This window comes from Nannobrachium achirus (assembly GCF_963921795.1).
Source record: "Nannobrachium achirus genome assembly, chromosome: 4".
NCBI classification, from domain to species: Eukaryota; Metazoa; Chordata; class Actinopteri; order Myctophiformes; family Myctophidae; genus Nannobrachium; species Nannobrachium achirus.
Window position 1 is genome coordinate 58963314 of NC_137813.1, and position 15170 is coordinate 58978483.

A 15170-nucleotide genomic window follows, 5' to 3' on the forward strand; every position below is an offset into this window, starting at 1 on the left:
TTTGTAAATGCTGCTGGCCTTTTTTGTTTGAGATAAAATGCATATTCGTGCTCATTGTAAAAGAAGTTGACAGGGAATTTTGTCAGGAAATGATGACTGTTTTAATTAAATTAAGTCAATATGGAGCAATATAGTAAGCCTTCATCAATGTCTTCTTTATGGCAGGGGTCCCCCGATGATTAGCTTAATGTGCAATATTGTTTTCTCACTCGACGGTAAACAAACATACAGTATAGGTGTATACTATACAGGGTATCTGCACATTTCTAAAGATCCAATTTGATTTGACTTTTTAATGCCAAATTATCAAATAATATTAGGCAAATATTGTGAAAATACAAGCTCACAAAGCCTGAGCTTATTTGCCTGTTTTCACTATATCAGTGGAACAAAGTCTGGGGTTCTTCCCAGTTCAAATATGATTCCATTATGGAACCTCACATTCTGTTCTGGTTACAAGTTGTACTGTACAAGTCTGGCTGTTGGTTGTGAGCAGTCTTTCAGTCCATTGTTGTAACATGTGAGCAACAGAGAACACTGCAGGACTTTAAAGCCATGCTATGTGGTGCCATTGAACAGCCAGAGTCTGCAGACTGGGCTTCTTTTCTTTCTCTCTGAGACAACTCATACAGCGCTTCCTCAGGCTGGTACAAACCCTGATTCCGTTGGTAAGATTGCAACACTCTTCTAGAAAGGGAGGAAGGTGTCCTTCAACTGAATGGCTCCCTGTCGGGCCCAGGCCCACATGGATGGATTATAGACCAGGCTAAAGAGGCCCTTCACCCTTCATCTCCTGGCAGAGATAACAGTTTGATTGGTGGGGACCCCGTACCCTGACACTTACATTTTGTGAAACATGGTTCACAACGCCTCGCAACGCTATTTTCACAATTTCTGCCCTCTATGCACTTACATTTTATGTTGGTTTGTTTACTGTTGAGTGAGAAAACAATGTTGCACATTAAGTTAATCATCTGGGGACCCCCCAAAATAATTTCATGTACAGTAAGCGGTGACCACAAACTGGTTGAACCAACAGGGGCCCCCAAATAGCACCTTTTTTAAATGATTACAAAGTTATGTAAAATGGGATACTAATTAAGAATATTCATAGGTTGCATTTGTAGTCCTACAGCGGCCGTGTTGAGGACCAACACAAGTGTGCTGATTGGTGTAGATTAGAACATTAACCAATCAGACAACTGAAACACCTGTGCTGGTCCTCAACATGGACTGCGTAGGACTCCAAATGCAACCCATGAATACAGAGAACCTCAAATACAAATACACCGGAAAATATGAATACATATTGCATAGTGAATCAGAAACACATTATTGTTAATGTATTTCTGTCTCATGAAGATTTTCCCCAAGCAGACAAACTGAGACCCGAGTCCCTCATGATGACGACGTCTCCACCCTCTGCTCCTGGGTGTAGCTGAGGCTGCGTCTGCCCCAGTGGCTCTCTGGGACCAGGAAGCCCTCCCGCGTCACCGGCTCCACCAGCAGCTCCACCAGGCCCGGGGGCTCGGCCAGCGGCAGCTCCGTCACCCGGAACAGGGTGGAGTAGGAGCGGCCCACCAGCTCGGGCCGCCCCGGGGGCACCCGGGGGTCCGGCCCCCGCAGGCGTCGCCAGTACACCCTGAAGTGACGCGCCAGCCGCGCCGGGTAGCTCCAGCGCAGCGTGGCGTTGAGGACCAGGCTGCTGGCGTCGCTGCTGCTGCCGACGCTCCGCAGCCACACCACGTCGTAGATGCACACGCCCTGGACCGACTGGAGGGGAGCCGACAGGCTGGCCTCGTCCAGGACCTGACGGGGAGGGCAAAGAGACAGTAGATCAAAGCCCTGAATAGGGAATGAAGGAGGTTTATGTGTTAAATGTTATTAAATTACAGTAAAATAACTACAAATGCAACATTTAACATGGTCACTTTAACAAGGTATTATATTATATTCTCCACACTTGTATTCTCCCCAGCTTGACAAAATGGTATATTACCAGGTTCCGCAGGTCAGCTGCACAGGTGCAATGCATTATTGTTAATTGTGGCACGTTTACTAACATGCTAAGTTTAGCTGCACTTGAAAAACCATTCCAGCCCAAGAAACCATAGAAACCTGTGTAAAAAACTGACAAAAGTCTTCGTCTTTTTTTTTTTTCAGACATCTGCGAGGCGTTGTGAGCATGTAGATCTGCTATTTTCACAATATAACCGTGTTATCCAAAATGTAATGCCTATTTTCCATGAGGACTCCCATCTTTGCCATACCCTAGCTTTTGCTGAACTGACGCCACTGCAGTTTCCTGCACCCTTCCAGCATGTGCTACAGTAAATGGTAAATGGTGCATTTATATTGCGCCTTTATCCAAGGCGCTTTACGTAGATTGTGCATTGCATTCACCCATTCACACACCGATGGCAGGGGAAACCTAGCCTAGCTGAGCTAGACATCCCAGCCATGTTAAAACAAGGAGGGGATAGATACTGCAGTTAGTTAGCTAGATGCATTAGTATCTAGGCTGGCCCCAGGCTAGGGGAAACCATGCAAGGCACCAACCTGCTCACCGGGAGCAACTACGGGTTCAAAGTCTTGCTCAAGGACTCTTCGACACTTAACTCTGGGGGAGCCCGGGATCGAACTGGGAACCCTTCAGGAACCCCCCGTGTTCTAATGACGGGTTCTCTACCCCTGAGTAGTTTAATTGACTACATACAAATGGCCCATCCATTGTCACACTGTATTTCAAGACAAAGGTCGGGGAATGTATATCACCTGCCCCCCATATGCATATTGGTATTCAGGTGGAAAGTGCAGTCGTCCTGCATAGAGAATCATCCTCTGTGAACCACCATAATGTATAATACATAACCTGTAGTATAAACTGTCTTTCCTGGTATTATTAGCTGTGTATATTCTATAAATGGGACTGATCGCTACTGGGAGGTGAGTTGGGACTTGATCGCCCTGGCTGGGTCACCTGAGTGAGGGGTATGTTGTTCTATATTAAATACCAAATTACTTGTGAAAAGGTATTAAACATTGTTTTCAATAGACAAAGTAATTGCATAGCAAACAATACAACAGAGGATAATAGGCTACATTTAATTTTCAGTTGATCCAAAAGAAAAACCTTGTCAACCATGATATGGACAATTCTGTTATTTGTGTCATGTCGATGAGGTTCAGTAACTTGTTGCCCTAAGCAACTGGGAATTGATCATTTGCCCTTAGTGTGGGGATTTAAGGGGAGCAAATGCAAATTTCGTGCAAATTTGTCCTTAAGTGCAACACATTTTGCACAGATGTAGCCTAGGGCTTGCTCTAATGATTTAGCTAGGGCGCCCGAGCCGACGACCTTCGGGGCCGCCACAGCGGCCAAATCAAGTTGGCCTCCCATTGACTTTCTATACAGGAGGAAAATACCCAGAAAAAAAACTTTTTTCTGGGTATTAGTGAATGCCACCCTTTATTCAAAATCTACAAAACTGGTGCCAGCCATTTTGCTTAATTTTGCCTTTTTATGGGGGCCAAAATCATATTTTGTACTTAAATTACATATATAAATCTATGCTTCTATCGAAAGCCACACTACCCCTCTTACAAAGGAAAACATGTATATTTATATATATATCCTATCATTAGATTTGGGCTTCAATAGAACATGTGTAAGATGTCTTGATCATCATCATATGTGTGTGCTGTGATGGGCCCTGTGTGCAATCTGGAGTGCAATACCATTTGAAAACCACCAGAGGGTGGTCTCCTACTATCTGATCAACTAACAGAAGAAGGAAGAAGACGTCCATCTTTTTTTTGGTTTGGGCCTGTTGTTTACATTTTGGCCAGGCCTTTTAGCTAGCATGCTACACACTTCGGAACCCTGGCGATCGCGATCAAGGATAGGTAGAGAAGAATGGATGGCACCGCTGGAATCCTGAGAATGCTCTGCGTTTTTTGAGTACTTATAGTTCGTCAGGGATGCACGGGAAAGTGTATAAACGAACGTTTTAGATAACATTTAAACGGCCGGAACCAATCTTCGGCTATACCGATTTTCCGCCGGACTGTGTTACACTGGTGCTACAGTCAAATCGGCCGTATCGCTCAGGTCACGGAGGCATATGGCCAACTTCTAGAGCGATTTTTTTGAAATTACAATTATGAAAAAATGATAAAACTTTTGATTAATTAAAAAGACGTAAAAGACGTTTATGGCACCGAGGTCCAAAGACGTATAAGACGTTTATGGCGTTCAGTGAGTTAAGTAGGATGTGAGGGGTCTAACTAGTGGTCTGTCATCATGTTGAATCCATTGCAAGCATTTGTTTTGCACAAAAAACATTCCTTGGGCTACAAATGGCCCCAGAGAACGATGGTTTAGTGATGAAAAGCGATGAGTCATCACTTTTCAGAGTTTTGTGGGTGTTTTCTGGAGCTGTGGTGCCCCCGAAGGTCGCCGACTCGGGCGCCCTACCTAAATCATTAGAGCATGCCCTGAGCTACATCTGTGCAAAATTTTGCACTTTTAGACTGATTAGCACGAGAGAAAAAAAACCCTAAGGCCTCCGACTAACATGAATGCTCACCCATACATGCATCGTTTTCTGAGGCCATTTCTAGCCCAAGGAATGTTTTTTGTGCAAAACAAATGCCTGCAATGGATTCAGCATCATGACAAACCCCAAGTTATACCCCTCAGATCCTACTTAAATACCCAGAAAAAAAAAGGTTTTCTGGGTATTTTCCTCCTGTATAGAAAGTCAATGGGAGGCCAACTTGATTTGGCCGCTGTGGCGGCCCCGAAGGTCGTTGGCTCGGGCACCCTAGCTAAATCATTAGAGCAAGCTCTGGGCTACATCTGTGCAATTCTTTGCACTTTAAGACAAATTTGCACGAAATTAGCATTTGCTCCCCTTAAATCCCCACACTACCTTGGCTGTTGAGCTCCCTGTGGAAAACTGATAAACAGTGCCATCTTGTGGATAGAATTGAGAACGCATTACAATCACACTACTGGTTCAAATAATAGTGTGGACTGGACTGTGGATGATTAGATCCTCTGCTGTGCATAACAGGAAATTGAATATGTTTTAATTTTTAACATGCATGTGTTCTTTATATTGTCTTTATAACCTGAAGTTTATTCAAAGCCGCAGTATGTGTTTGTTTTTTCAGACGGCTGAACATAAAGTCCTGTAAAATTGCATATAGTTTCGAAGAGGCTGAAATTGAATTGGTACCACATAGTTGGAATGACCCAAATGCATAGTTCTATGCCACCTGAATGGCAGGGATGAGCCATCGGAGTGATTAGCCTCCATCCATTCGTATGGATCTCCTCTTTACATTATTCTAGCATTCATAAATGCTATTCACTTAGCATGGACACAGAAGTTGTCTAGACCAGGGACGTGCTGGCCATTGGGAAAAGCGGGACAACTCCCGAATGGCCGGTTCATTCCCGGCCAGTCCAGGCCGGCCATTAGGAAAAAAATAAAATGTCGGCCTTCGTTCCATTTTGGGGGCTGGGCGGCCAACAAAGTAAATCGTCTCTGTCGGGCAGAAACCTTGTATCTCCAAGTTTCACATTTTTTCGCAAAGCAAAGCCCTGCTTCATCATACAAGGCTGTCGCACAAAAGTAGTGAAAACAGCAGATCTACAAGCACACAACGCCTCGCACTGCTGTTTTCGCTAGTTTAAATCATTTTTAAAATGGTTTTGGACATACAAGGTTTCCACCCGACGAAATATAACTCATGTAATTGGCCCACTGGCTTGTCACTTCTGAATGGCAAATCTTTGAGTAGCAGCAGCAGCGCTATAGAGAGAGATCTCTCTCTATAGCGCACAATGAGGGCCTCTACAACTCATTTTCCCGGGCTGAATCAGGGGCCCAGCATGTCCCTGGTCTAGACTAAACTCAAACATCATATAGCATCAAAACAACCTTTTGATATTTTTCAATAAGCTTCTGAAGACAAAAACCTTTATCAAAAGCACATTTTGTATATAAAACAAATTGTGACTGTGACTGTATATCCCTTGGGCACATTGGTTCCTGTGTGTTGTTTTGTTACAGTTATTTATAGTGGGAGATTAATGTGTTATGCCATACAATGTTATTGTTATATAATTCATTGTATGTGTTCAATGCCCTGAGGCAAAGGAATATCAATGTGGTGAAAGAAATGCAAAATGCCCCCCTTTCCATGCCATACCTGAAGGCAGCATTCAAGAGAATCGTCTTGTCCAAACTCTCCTGAACTTCAATGCACCATCTTATGTTGAAAGAATTTCCCTCCCTGTGTGGAAATACATGCTGTGTGCCACATCTACAGTATTCACTTGATTATGCTTAGTTTAGTGTGTTATCGAACACAGAAAATAGCCGACCTCCAAGCTCACAACGCGTCGCCCTGTGACGCGTTGTGAGCTTGGAGGTCTGCTATTTTCAATATTTTCACCATAAGGCCCTTTTAGAAATGTCAGCCCCTACCTCTCTAACATTCTCTGCACGCCCCTGCCTGAAGGGAACAGTCAAAAGGAAAAGAAGAAGAATATTGTCACGTGACCTCACCATGAACTCTCCCACTCGGCAGCTGAAGGGCGTGTCATGAGGCTCGCCCTCCCGCTCTATGATCACACACACCTCCCTCAGTGCACAGCCGAGCAGCTCCAACTGGGAACACCTGCCCACAGCGCCACCCACAGGAGACACACAGATTAGCTTTCTCAGTATCCTCCACTGATTTCAGTCATTGAATTGGATTCCATATAGAGATGTTGCTCTCGGAAAGGTGGCAAAGGTTACGTAGCATTTTTGAGAAGCTCCATATCTGTAGATTATATTTTGGTGTGATAACCCTTCCAGAGACACAGATAAATTGGTGTTATCAGCTGCTAAAGTTGTTGTCCCGTTAACTTTACAATACAGGAAAAACAAAAATGCAATAAAGTAATCTTCTTTAAAGGGATACTTTCACCTAAAGGGGTTGAGGGGCAGATTACACAGTGACATGAGCTTCTCTGAAAACGGTCTGAAACAGTCTGAAGCTCATGTCACAGTGTAATATGCCCCTCGCCCCCCAACAACAGCTGACCAGTACAGTAAGTAGTCATACAGTCAGGCTATACAGACAATTAATTTGATTGGCTTATAATTGCGCATCCCCACAATGACATCATAAAAATATTAACTTGTTTTTTAAGATGATTCTTAAAGTGACAGTAACCCTTTAGGTGAGTAGCATATGAGGGGTCAAACTAGGGGTTTTTCATGATTCTGAATCCATTGCAAGTATGTGTTTTGCACGAAAAACATTCCTTGGACTAAAATGGCCCCCACTAAACAGTGAAAAGTGATGACTCATCACTACTTTTCATCACTAAACCATTGTATTTATGTGTGGTTCCATTGTTGACAGGGTTCAAGGTTCAAGGTGGACTTTAATGTTACATGTTGCGTACAGGTACATAAGAGTAAAACTTAATTAGTTTGGCTTCCTTCAGACAATGCAGCAGTATGTATAATAACAATATTAAAAGTAATAAGAATGACAAAGAAAGATTTAAGCAAAAGAAAGTGTGCAAAAAACAAGAGCATCATCAAATATACATGTGCATAAAGGTTTGGTATTTTATACACACCAACAGCATTTTGTCTTTAACCTAACTGTGTGTAAACAACTTCACAGTGTATTCTATGAGCAACAGGTTAGTATATTCAACTTCACGTTATAGAGCAACAGGTTAGTATATTCAACTTCACGTTATATTCTATGTACAGAAGGTGCAGTTCAAGCATAATGGTGTAAGAAAGGGATGGAGGGGGGGACAGAGGGGGGCCTCACCTGACAGTCCAGCTGTCTGGATTCCACTGACCACACCTTTCAGAGAGCTGTTTAACCAAGTGGTGGCTGGTATCCAGAACTCTGGGAGACCTACTGGTGGCTGCACACACGCACGCACGCACGCACGCACGCACGCACGCACGCACGCACGCACGCACGCACGCACGCACGCACGCACGCAGGCAGGCAGGCAGGCAGGCAGGCACACACACACACACACACACACACACACAGCTATTAGTAAAGTGTACGTGTGATTTGCACAGCAACACAAACTGGATTCCAGCACATATGCATTCGGTGCTCGACGCATAAAGACCGAACAGTGGAGAGTTTCACCTCCATGCTAAAGGCCCTTTCCCACTGGGCGCGATAAAGACAATGATAAAAAAATATATTGTTTTCCATTGAAGTGGATGGCAGTGTCCACACCACAATGATAAAGCAGTCATAATTGATGTGAACGCCGACATATCGTTATTGTTATCGTTATCTTTATCGTGTCCGGTGGGAATGAAGGTTAAATCTGTATTAAGCCTGCCGTCCCTATGTTGGCCATGTCAATATATGACTCAGGTGCTACTGTTCTAATTCAAATGCACCCCCATTCGAATTATATCAACATACTGAATGATACTTTGTCACGTCAGTAGCGGAGATACTGAGCTACCGGACGGGTTAATCACACCATTGATTGGGAGATAAATGACCTACCAACAGGGCTTAGTAGCTCCGCCATATCTATACTATAATTTTGCGAATGTCGGTCTGTCTGTCTGAGTGTCTGTCACAGCGTTTCTCCTCAGTGGCTGGAGCAATTGATCTGAAATCGCATCACCATTAGCATATGAACACACCTGACATAACTGTGAAGCCCGTTTGTCACTTTCACAAATCATATGCTGTATATTAGCATTTTTATGGTGTAACTACTATCTATTCTGCATCTAGCATGAGGCATATCTATTCTGCATCTAGCATGGGGCAACATGTTTAACCAGCTCTGTGTGTGTGTGTGCGTGCGTGTGCGTGCGTGTGTGTGTGTGTGTGGGTGGGCGGGGGGGGGGGGTGTTGGCTGGCCCTCTTTCAGATGTTGTCATGTAGATCGGTACACAGTATCTCTGTAGCCATTAAACGAAACGGGTATTTCTTACATTGATGCTCCTACATATTATCATGCAAGCACCAGAAAGTTACTTTCCATCCCTCATAAACTGTGTGCACAGTGCACATCCCATAACCCACACACTGCACATCATTTCGGAGCTCATATCTTTGAACGGGTAAGGACTAGTAAACTATAGTTACTGACCATGACAGAGGCGCGCCGTCTCAGGCGACCTTGAGTCGCATAAGCCGACTCAAGTTGTAAACCAGGGGGCAGAATAGTAAATCTTAATTTCCCCGACTTTTGTAAACCCACTGAATGATGACAAAAACGATACAGCGAGTTACAGCTAAACGTAGACAAACTGTTTCAGGTACATTCTGTTCTGATATTATGGACAAAACGTAAAGACATTTTGGGGGAAATGGTCAAGGTTTATGTTGGCCACTTGTCTTGACCCTCTACACTTGACCAGAGTTGGCTCAGTACTTCTTGGACTGCTTTTTTCCTTCTACACTGAATCTCTTAGCCAAAATTTGCAGATCTACAAGCTCACAATGGGTCACCTTGGCACATGTTGGCTTGTATATCTGCTATTTTGGGACCCTCAAATAATATGGATGCTGGGGTAAGTGCTTAAATGCAGTGACTCTAATGCATTTACAGTATATCTCGTCCCTGACAGCTTGCAATGGTATTTAATATCAGGCTTTGTAAACCGTATACGTGAACTGGGTCATTAATCCTCCAGGACAGGTGCCTTCAATGTTTTAAGGCCATGGACCCCTTAGTTGAGAGCGAGAGACGAAGCAGGGACCCCCACAACCTTTTCATAGATTCCATATGGTTTCATTGTTTGAATATTTTGGATTCATGTAAATTCGTGCTTTCAGATACGTATTTAACCACTTGAACCGTCAATACATAACTTGACATTTCACTCTGTATTTAGTCTGCTCTTTTCCCCCTCTACACCAAACATCTGACATCTGACAACAGCGCGAGGCGTTGTGAGCTTGTAGATCTGCTATTTTTGGCTAAAGTTCTCCGAATATGGACACTTTGGTTCAAGTGGTTAATATAAAAAAATCACACCCGTGTGAACTGAGCGGTGGTCGTGGAGGCTGCGCAACAGCAAAACAAATATATATATATTGTGTGTGTGTGTGTGTGTGTGTGTGTGTGTGTGTGTGTGTGTGTGTGTGTGTGTGTGTGTGTGTGTGTGTCTGGCCTGGCCTGAACAACAGCGCCCCTCCCTTAACATGTGTGGTCACAAAAGGTACTGTAGGCTACATACAGACACGCATACAGACAGACAGACCCACACACACGGCCACGTATAGGAGCGTTTTGACCACCGCTCAAAAAGGAGAAAAGAAGTTTCTATATCACATAAAGATTTGGAGGACCCCTCCAGTAGTAACCCTGAGGACCCCCTATAGGGGTCCCGGACCCCCTGTTGTGTAAACGTACTGGAGACGTCCTGCACTGCCTTGTGCGTGCAGAGGCTGGCGTCTGTGGTCTTCAGCTCCAGAGACACTGTGATGCCTGGGGACAGCTTGTAGATGAGAGACACCATGGAGCTGGAAGCCAGCGGCACGTTCAGAGAGAACAGCCTGAGACGGAAACAGAGAGAGGGAGAGAGATATTGTCGTACAATTGAGTACCTGAGACGAATAACAGTCTAATGCTGCATTCACACTGAGAGAAGCCAAGCTAATGGTTTGCTTGGTAATTCAATGTATTCTCTATGCAAACCAGCTTTAAAAAATTCCAAGCTTTTTTTCCAGCTTGGACATTTTAAAAGCTGGTTTGCATAGAGAATACATTGAATTACCAAGCAAACCATTAGCTTGGCTTTTCTGTATGTGAATGAGGCATTAGTCCATATTTTAATTTTCTTTTTAATATAGATATTTTTTGATTTACCAGACTGTAAGCCACAAACTAGTCATTTTGAATCTGTTAAATTGTTAATGCACTCCCCCCTTATTTTGTTCAATTGTCTGTTATAATGTTATCTGCTCCCTTTGTCTGCTGAATATCGCTTGTACGGACTTATACTGTTGTTCCACAAACTTTTGGAGATATACCATTTTTCTTTTTTTTCTCCACTTTCCATAAGTATTATGTCTTATAATTACTAATATATATGAGTTAAGTAAAAAGAATCTTCTAGTTTGTGGTTTACGGTCTGGTAAATCAAAAAGATATCAATTTAAATATGGACTTTTTTTCATCTCAGGTACTCAATTATGAAACAAGAATGAAAAGGTCTGAATAAATGTTGGAATGACGTAGTACAGGGGTCTTCAACGTTTTCAGGCCAAGGACCCCTTAGTTGAGAGAGAGATGAAGCAGGGACCCCCCACAACCAGTTCATATATTCCATATAGTTTCATCGTTTGACAGCACAATCATCAGTGTATTTTGTGTTTTCAGATATTTAACCACTTGAGCCATCATAACCTAATAAATTTGACCTTTCACTCTGTACTTAGTCTGCTCTTTTTCCCCTCTACACCAAAGCTCTTTGCCGAAAATAGCCGATCTACAACGCCTTGCACTGCGAGGCGTTGTGAGCTTGTAGATCGGCTATTTTTGGCTACAGGTCTCAGAATATGAACACTAGGGTTCAAGTTGTTAATATAAAAATTATTGGAAGATTTGGAGGACCCCCTGTAGTAACTCTGAGGACCCCCTAGGTGTCCCGGACCCCCTCTTGAAGACCCCTGACGTAGTACTTTCCCTGGACCAAGCAATGAACACTAAACAATTTGTTTGTTTCAGGTTTTTAGCAGCAACGGTTTTGTATTGTATTGTAATCACACCAGCAAAATAATTCAGTGTTTTAATGGCACCTGTCTTTTTAAACCTGCGATCATGCTGAAGGCTGAATAAACATACCGGTAAACGTACTCTAATCGCTATTATTTGAGTCATGTAAAATGTCATAACATCCTAGGCAGCCCTAGGCATGCCCAGATTCGGGACGATAGGGTTTGTGTGGTTAATTTTACAATAACACACACACACACACACACACACCTGGCACATGTTTTGTGGAGGCCGGCGGGCAGGACCCCCTCCAGCAGCAGAGAGCAGCCCCCATTCCAGGCGTCCTCGGGGCAGCCTCGGCTCCTCAGCCAGCCCCCTCCCTCCAGAGGGTGGTTGTAGTAGAGCGGCTGCAGCTCCTGGGCACTGAGGTTGAACCAGCTCTGCCCTACCTCCCGCTGCAAGACACACATGAGCAACAACTATAATCGTTAGAGCAGGGGTCTTCCACGTTTTCAGGCCGAGGAGGACCCCTTAGTCGAGAGAGAGATGAAGCAGGGACCACCACAACCCCATAGGTACCACACTGAGGTTTCGTCGTTTGACAGCACAAGCGTCAGTGTGTTTTGGGTTCGTGTAAATTTGTGTTTCCAGATATTTAACCACTTGAACCGTCAATATTTAATAAATCTGATCTTTCACTCTGTACTTAATCTGCTCTTTCTCCCCTCTACACAAAATCTCTTTGCCGAACTGCGAGGCGTTGTGAGCTTGTAGATTGGCTATTTTTGGCTAAAGTTCTCCGAATATGGACGCTAGGGTTCTAGTGGTTAATAGAGGAAAGGAGGAAAAAAAAACTTCTAAAGATTTGGAGGACCCCCTGTAGTAACTCTGAGGACCCCCTAGTTGTTACACGTCACTCCAATGAACTGCAGCGGCGGATGAGGTATCTAGCGTTTTATATCTATGGACGCCCCCTCCCTCCCTTGACCGAACAAGACCTTGCAGTACCTGTCCCCTCCAGTAGAGGGCCTTGCCGAAGCCCTGGCAGAAAGAGGAGATGAAGGGGAGAGGCGAGGAGGGCCGGTGGACGTACAGGAAGTCAGAAAGCAGAGCCCAGAACCTGCAGACAGGATGGGACACAAACACAGTGCACTTGTTACTAGTCTCACTTGGCCAGACTGTTGACTCCCGCGATTTGCAAAATGCTCCCGTCATACAGTCTGGGGCGACGGAGGTCTTATAATGCAATGTTTCTCAAACTTTAAAATGTCAAGGTCTCCCCTTAACTCTGACAGTGTACAAATGGAACCAAATGAACCCGGTAGGGTTCATTTGGTTCCATTTGTACACTGTCAGAGTTACAGACTTGTATGGGTCAATTTAGACCCACTTTGAGAACCACTGTTATAATGAGTATCCGGATAAAGCGGAAGTGAAGCCTCCTCCCCACTTCCGCTTTGTTTCTAACATTGCACACTTTTATCCTAATATAAATAAAAATCATCAAAGCATATTTAGCTTGCTGCTTACCAGAAGTGACATTTTAAAATATATTTTCACGTATTTATATGAACGGAAATGCCAGCTTCCATTACTCGCCATTCAGGAGCTGCATTCAGAGATTGTGGAATTGTTGTCTGGCTACGCAAGACTAACTAACTTATTACCGCAGTGTGGAATGATCTAAACAGCTTATTCTCCATCTTTTTTTAGTCTGACAATCTGTGGAGAACACCCGTACAGTCTGAATGTCCTCGCCTCTGAGTGTGTGTACGTCTCCTTTAGATGCTGTTGCCTCCGACCATAATGGTTGAGAAGTGTGGAGCATAATAATTCACATTTGAACCACCAAAAGGAGGAATTAGAGGGTGGGGGTGGCAGTAGCTCAGTGGGTAGAGCCATCTGGTTCCATCCACGGTTCCTCCTGTGTCAAATTGTCCTTGAACGGATGAGGAGGTTGGTGCCTTGCATAGTTTTGTAGTTTTTGCACGTAAAGCGCTTTGGATAAAGGCGCCACAGACATGCAGATGATTTAAATTAGTATTTTCTAGGAAGTACATGGATATGGTGGTGCCTTCGGAAAAATCTAGGTGTTGAGTGAAACCAAGTCAGTGAAGGTACAGGGAATGTTAAGGTGCTTCTAGTGTGCAAGTCTGCTGGGCATTCAAATGCTCATGGGCATTTCTCCCTTGCAGTGTTGTTTTTGACAGCAACTTTTAATTTACTTTTAGTCATAGTCTTTTGAATAAAATGTCATTTAGTTTTAGTCATAATTTAGTCACCTGAAAGGTTTGAGTTTTAGTCTAATTTTAGTCGACTAAATATCGTAAGATTTTAGGCGACGAAAATGTATTTTGGCAGGCCTTGATGATATTGTAATGGCTGATTTTACACTTGGTTGCGTGCTGAAAATAGCCAATCTACAAGCTCACAACGCGTCGCAACGATCCCAGTGATCCCAGTGCATGACGGAGGATAATTTCACAATAAATTAAATCTCAACAATACGATTATCGTGAGAGTTTCTTTTATCACGATAAACGATAATATCGCTTATTGTTCCATCCCTACATTACAATACCTGAAAGGGGGGATAAAGTGAGTGTGGAAATAATGTACTGACGACACAGAGCTGCTGCTGGACCTTAAGGAGCACATGGATGACGTCATGTTCCACTGAGCATCCGTTCTATGGCTTTGTCTCAAGCAGCATTATTATTATATAACTTCCAAAGCTGTCGTCGTTGTCATGCTCTGTTCTTTGTATATTCTTTTTGCCCCCATACATTTTTCTTTTCTTTTTTTTGTTTTGTACTGGTATTATTAATAATAGCAGATGTGTTGCCTTTGATATCTTATTTTAAAAGAAATAAAAGTTTAAAGTTGTAAATATTTCTTTTTTTGTGTATTTGTTTTATTGTGTGTGTGTGTGTGTGTGTGTGTGTGTGTGTGTGTGTGTGTGTGTGTGTGTGTGTGTGTTTGCTCAAGATTTTCTGACTACATTTTTACAGCACCTTGTAAATAGTTTTCTTTGTGTTGTATCTCTTATGTGGACATGAATCAATTATTAACTGTGTGTGTGGGCGCTAGAGAGTGATCAAGTGAATACTTGATGTGTATTGTAAGAGACACAGCTGCTATAATGTATTATGTCCAGTAACATGCAAAACCATTTAATTAAGAGATTGGTTCTGGAATTTAAGATTTTGGTGCACATATTTGGTGGCCGTACCTGGAACCAGGACTTCAATGATCTGTGGGAATTCAATCCAGAGACTTCTCCAGGAAGAAGGTTGAGCCTAAGGGGAAAGAGTCAAAAATAGCAGATTTACAAGTTCATTCATGCTGCGCTATGAACTTGTATATCTGCTATTTTTGAATAGCTAGAGAAATCTGAAATGACACAGACCCTTTCCCGGTTTTAAAGGGA

General features: G+C 43.3%; 1 protein-coding gene across 1 annotated transcript in view; it reads right to left on the reverse strand.

Annotated features, from left to right (window-relative positions):
* Positions 1–1214: 1214 nt before the first annotated feature.
* Positions 1215–15170, reverse strand: part of LOC308283037 (cytosolic endo-beta-N-acetylglucosaminidase-like) — a 48211-nt gene continuing 34255 nt past the window's right edge. The window contains exons 16-21 of the mRNA XM_080723422.1: positions 12749–12860; positions 12011–12195; positions 10436–10578; positions 7855–7954; positions 6582–6693; positions 1215–1809 (exon numbers count right to left, since the gene is read on the reverse strand). Of these exons, the coding sequence (XP_080579548.1) occupies positions 1399–1809; positions 6582–6693; positions 7855–7954; positions 10436–10578; positions 12011–12195; positions 12749–12860 (1063 nt within the window). The 3' untranslated portion in view covers positions 1215–1398. The remainder of the gene's footprint in view (positions 1810–6581; positions 6694–7854; positions 7955–10435; positions 10579–12010; positions 12196–12748; positions 12861–15170) is intronic.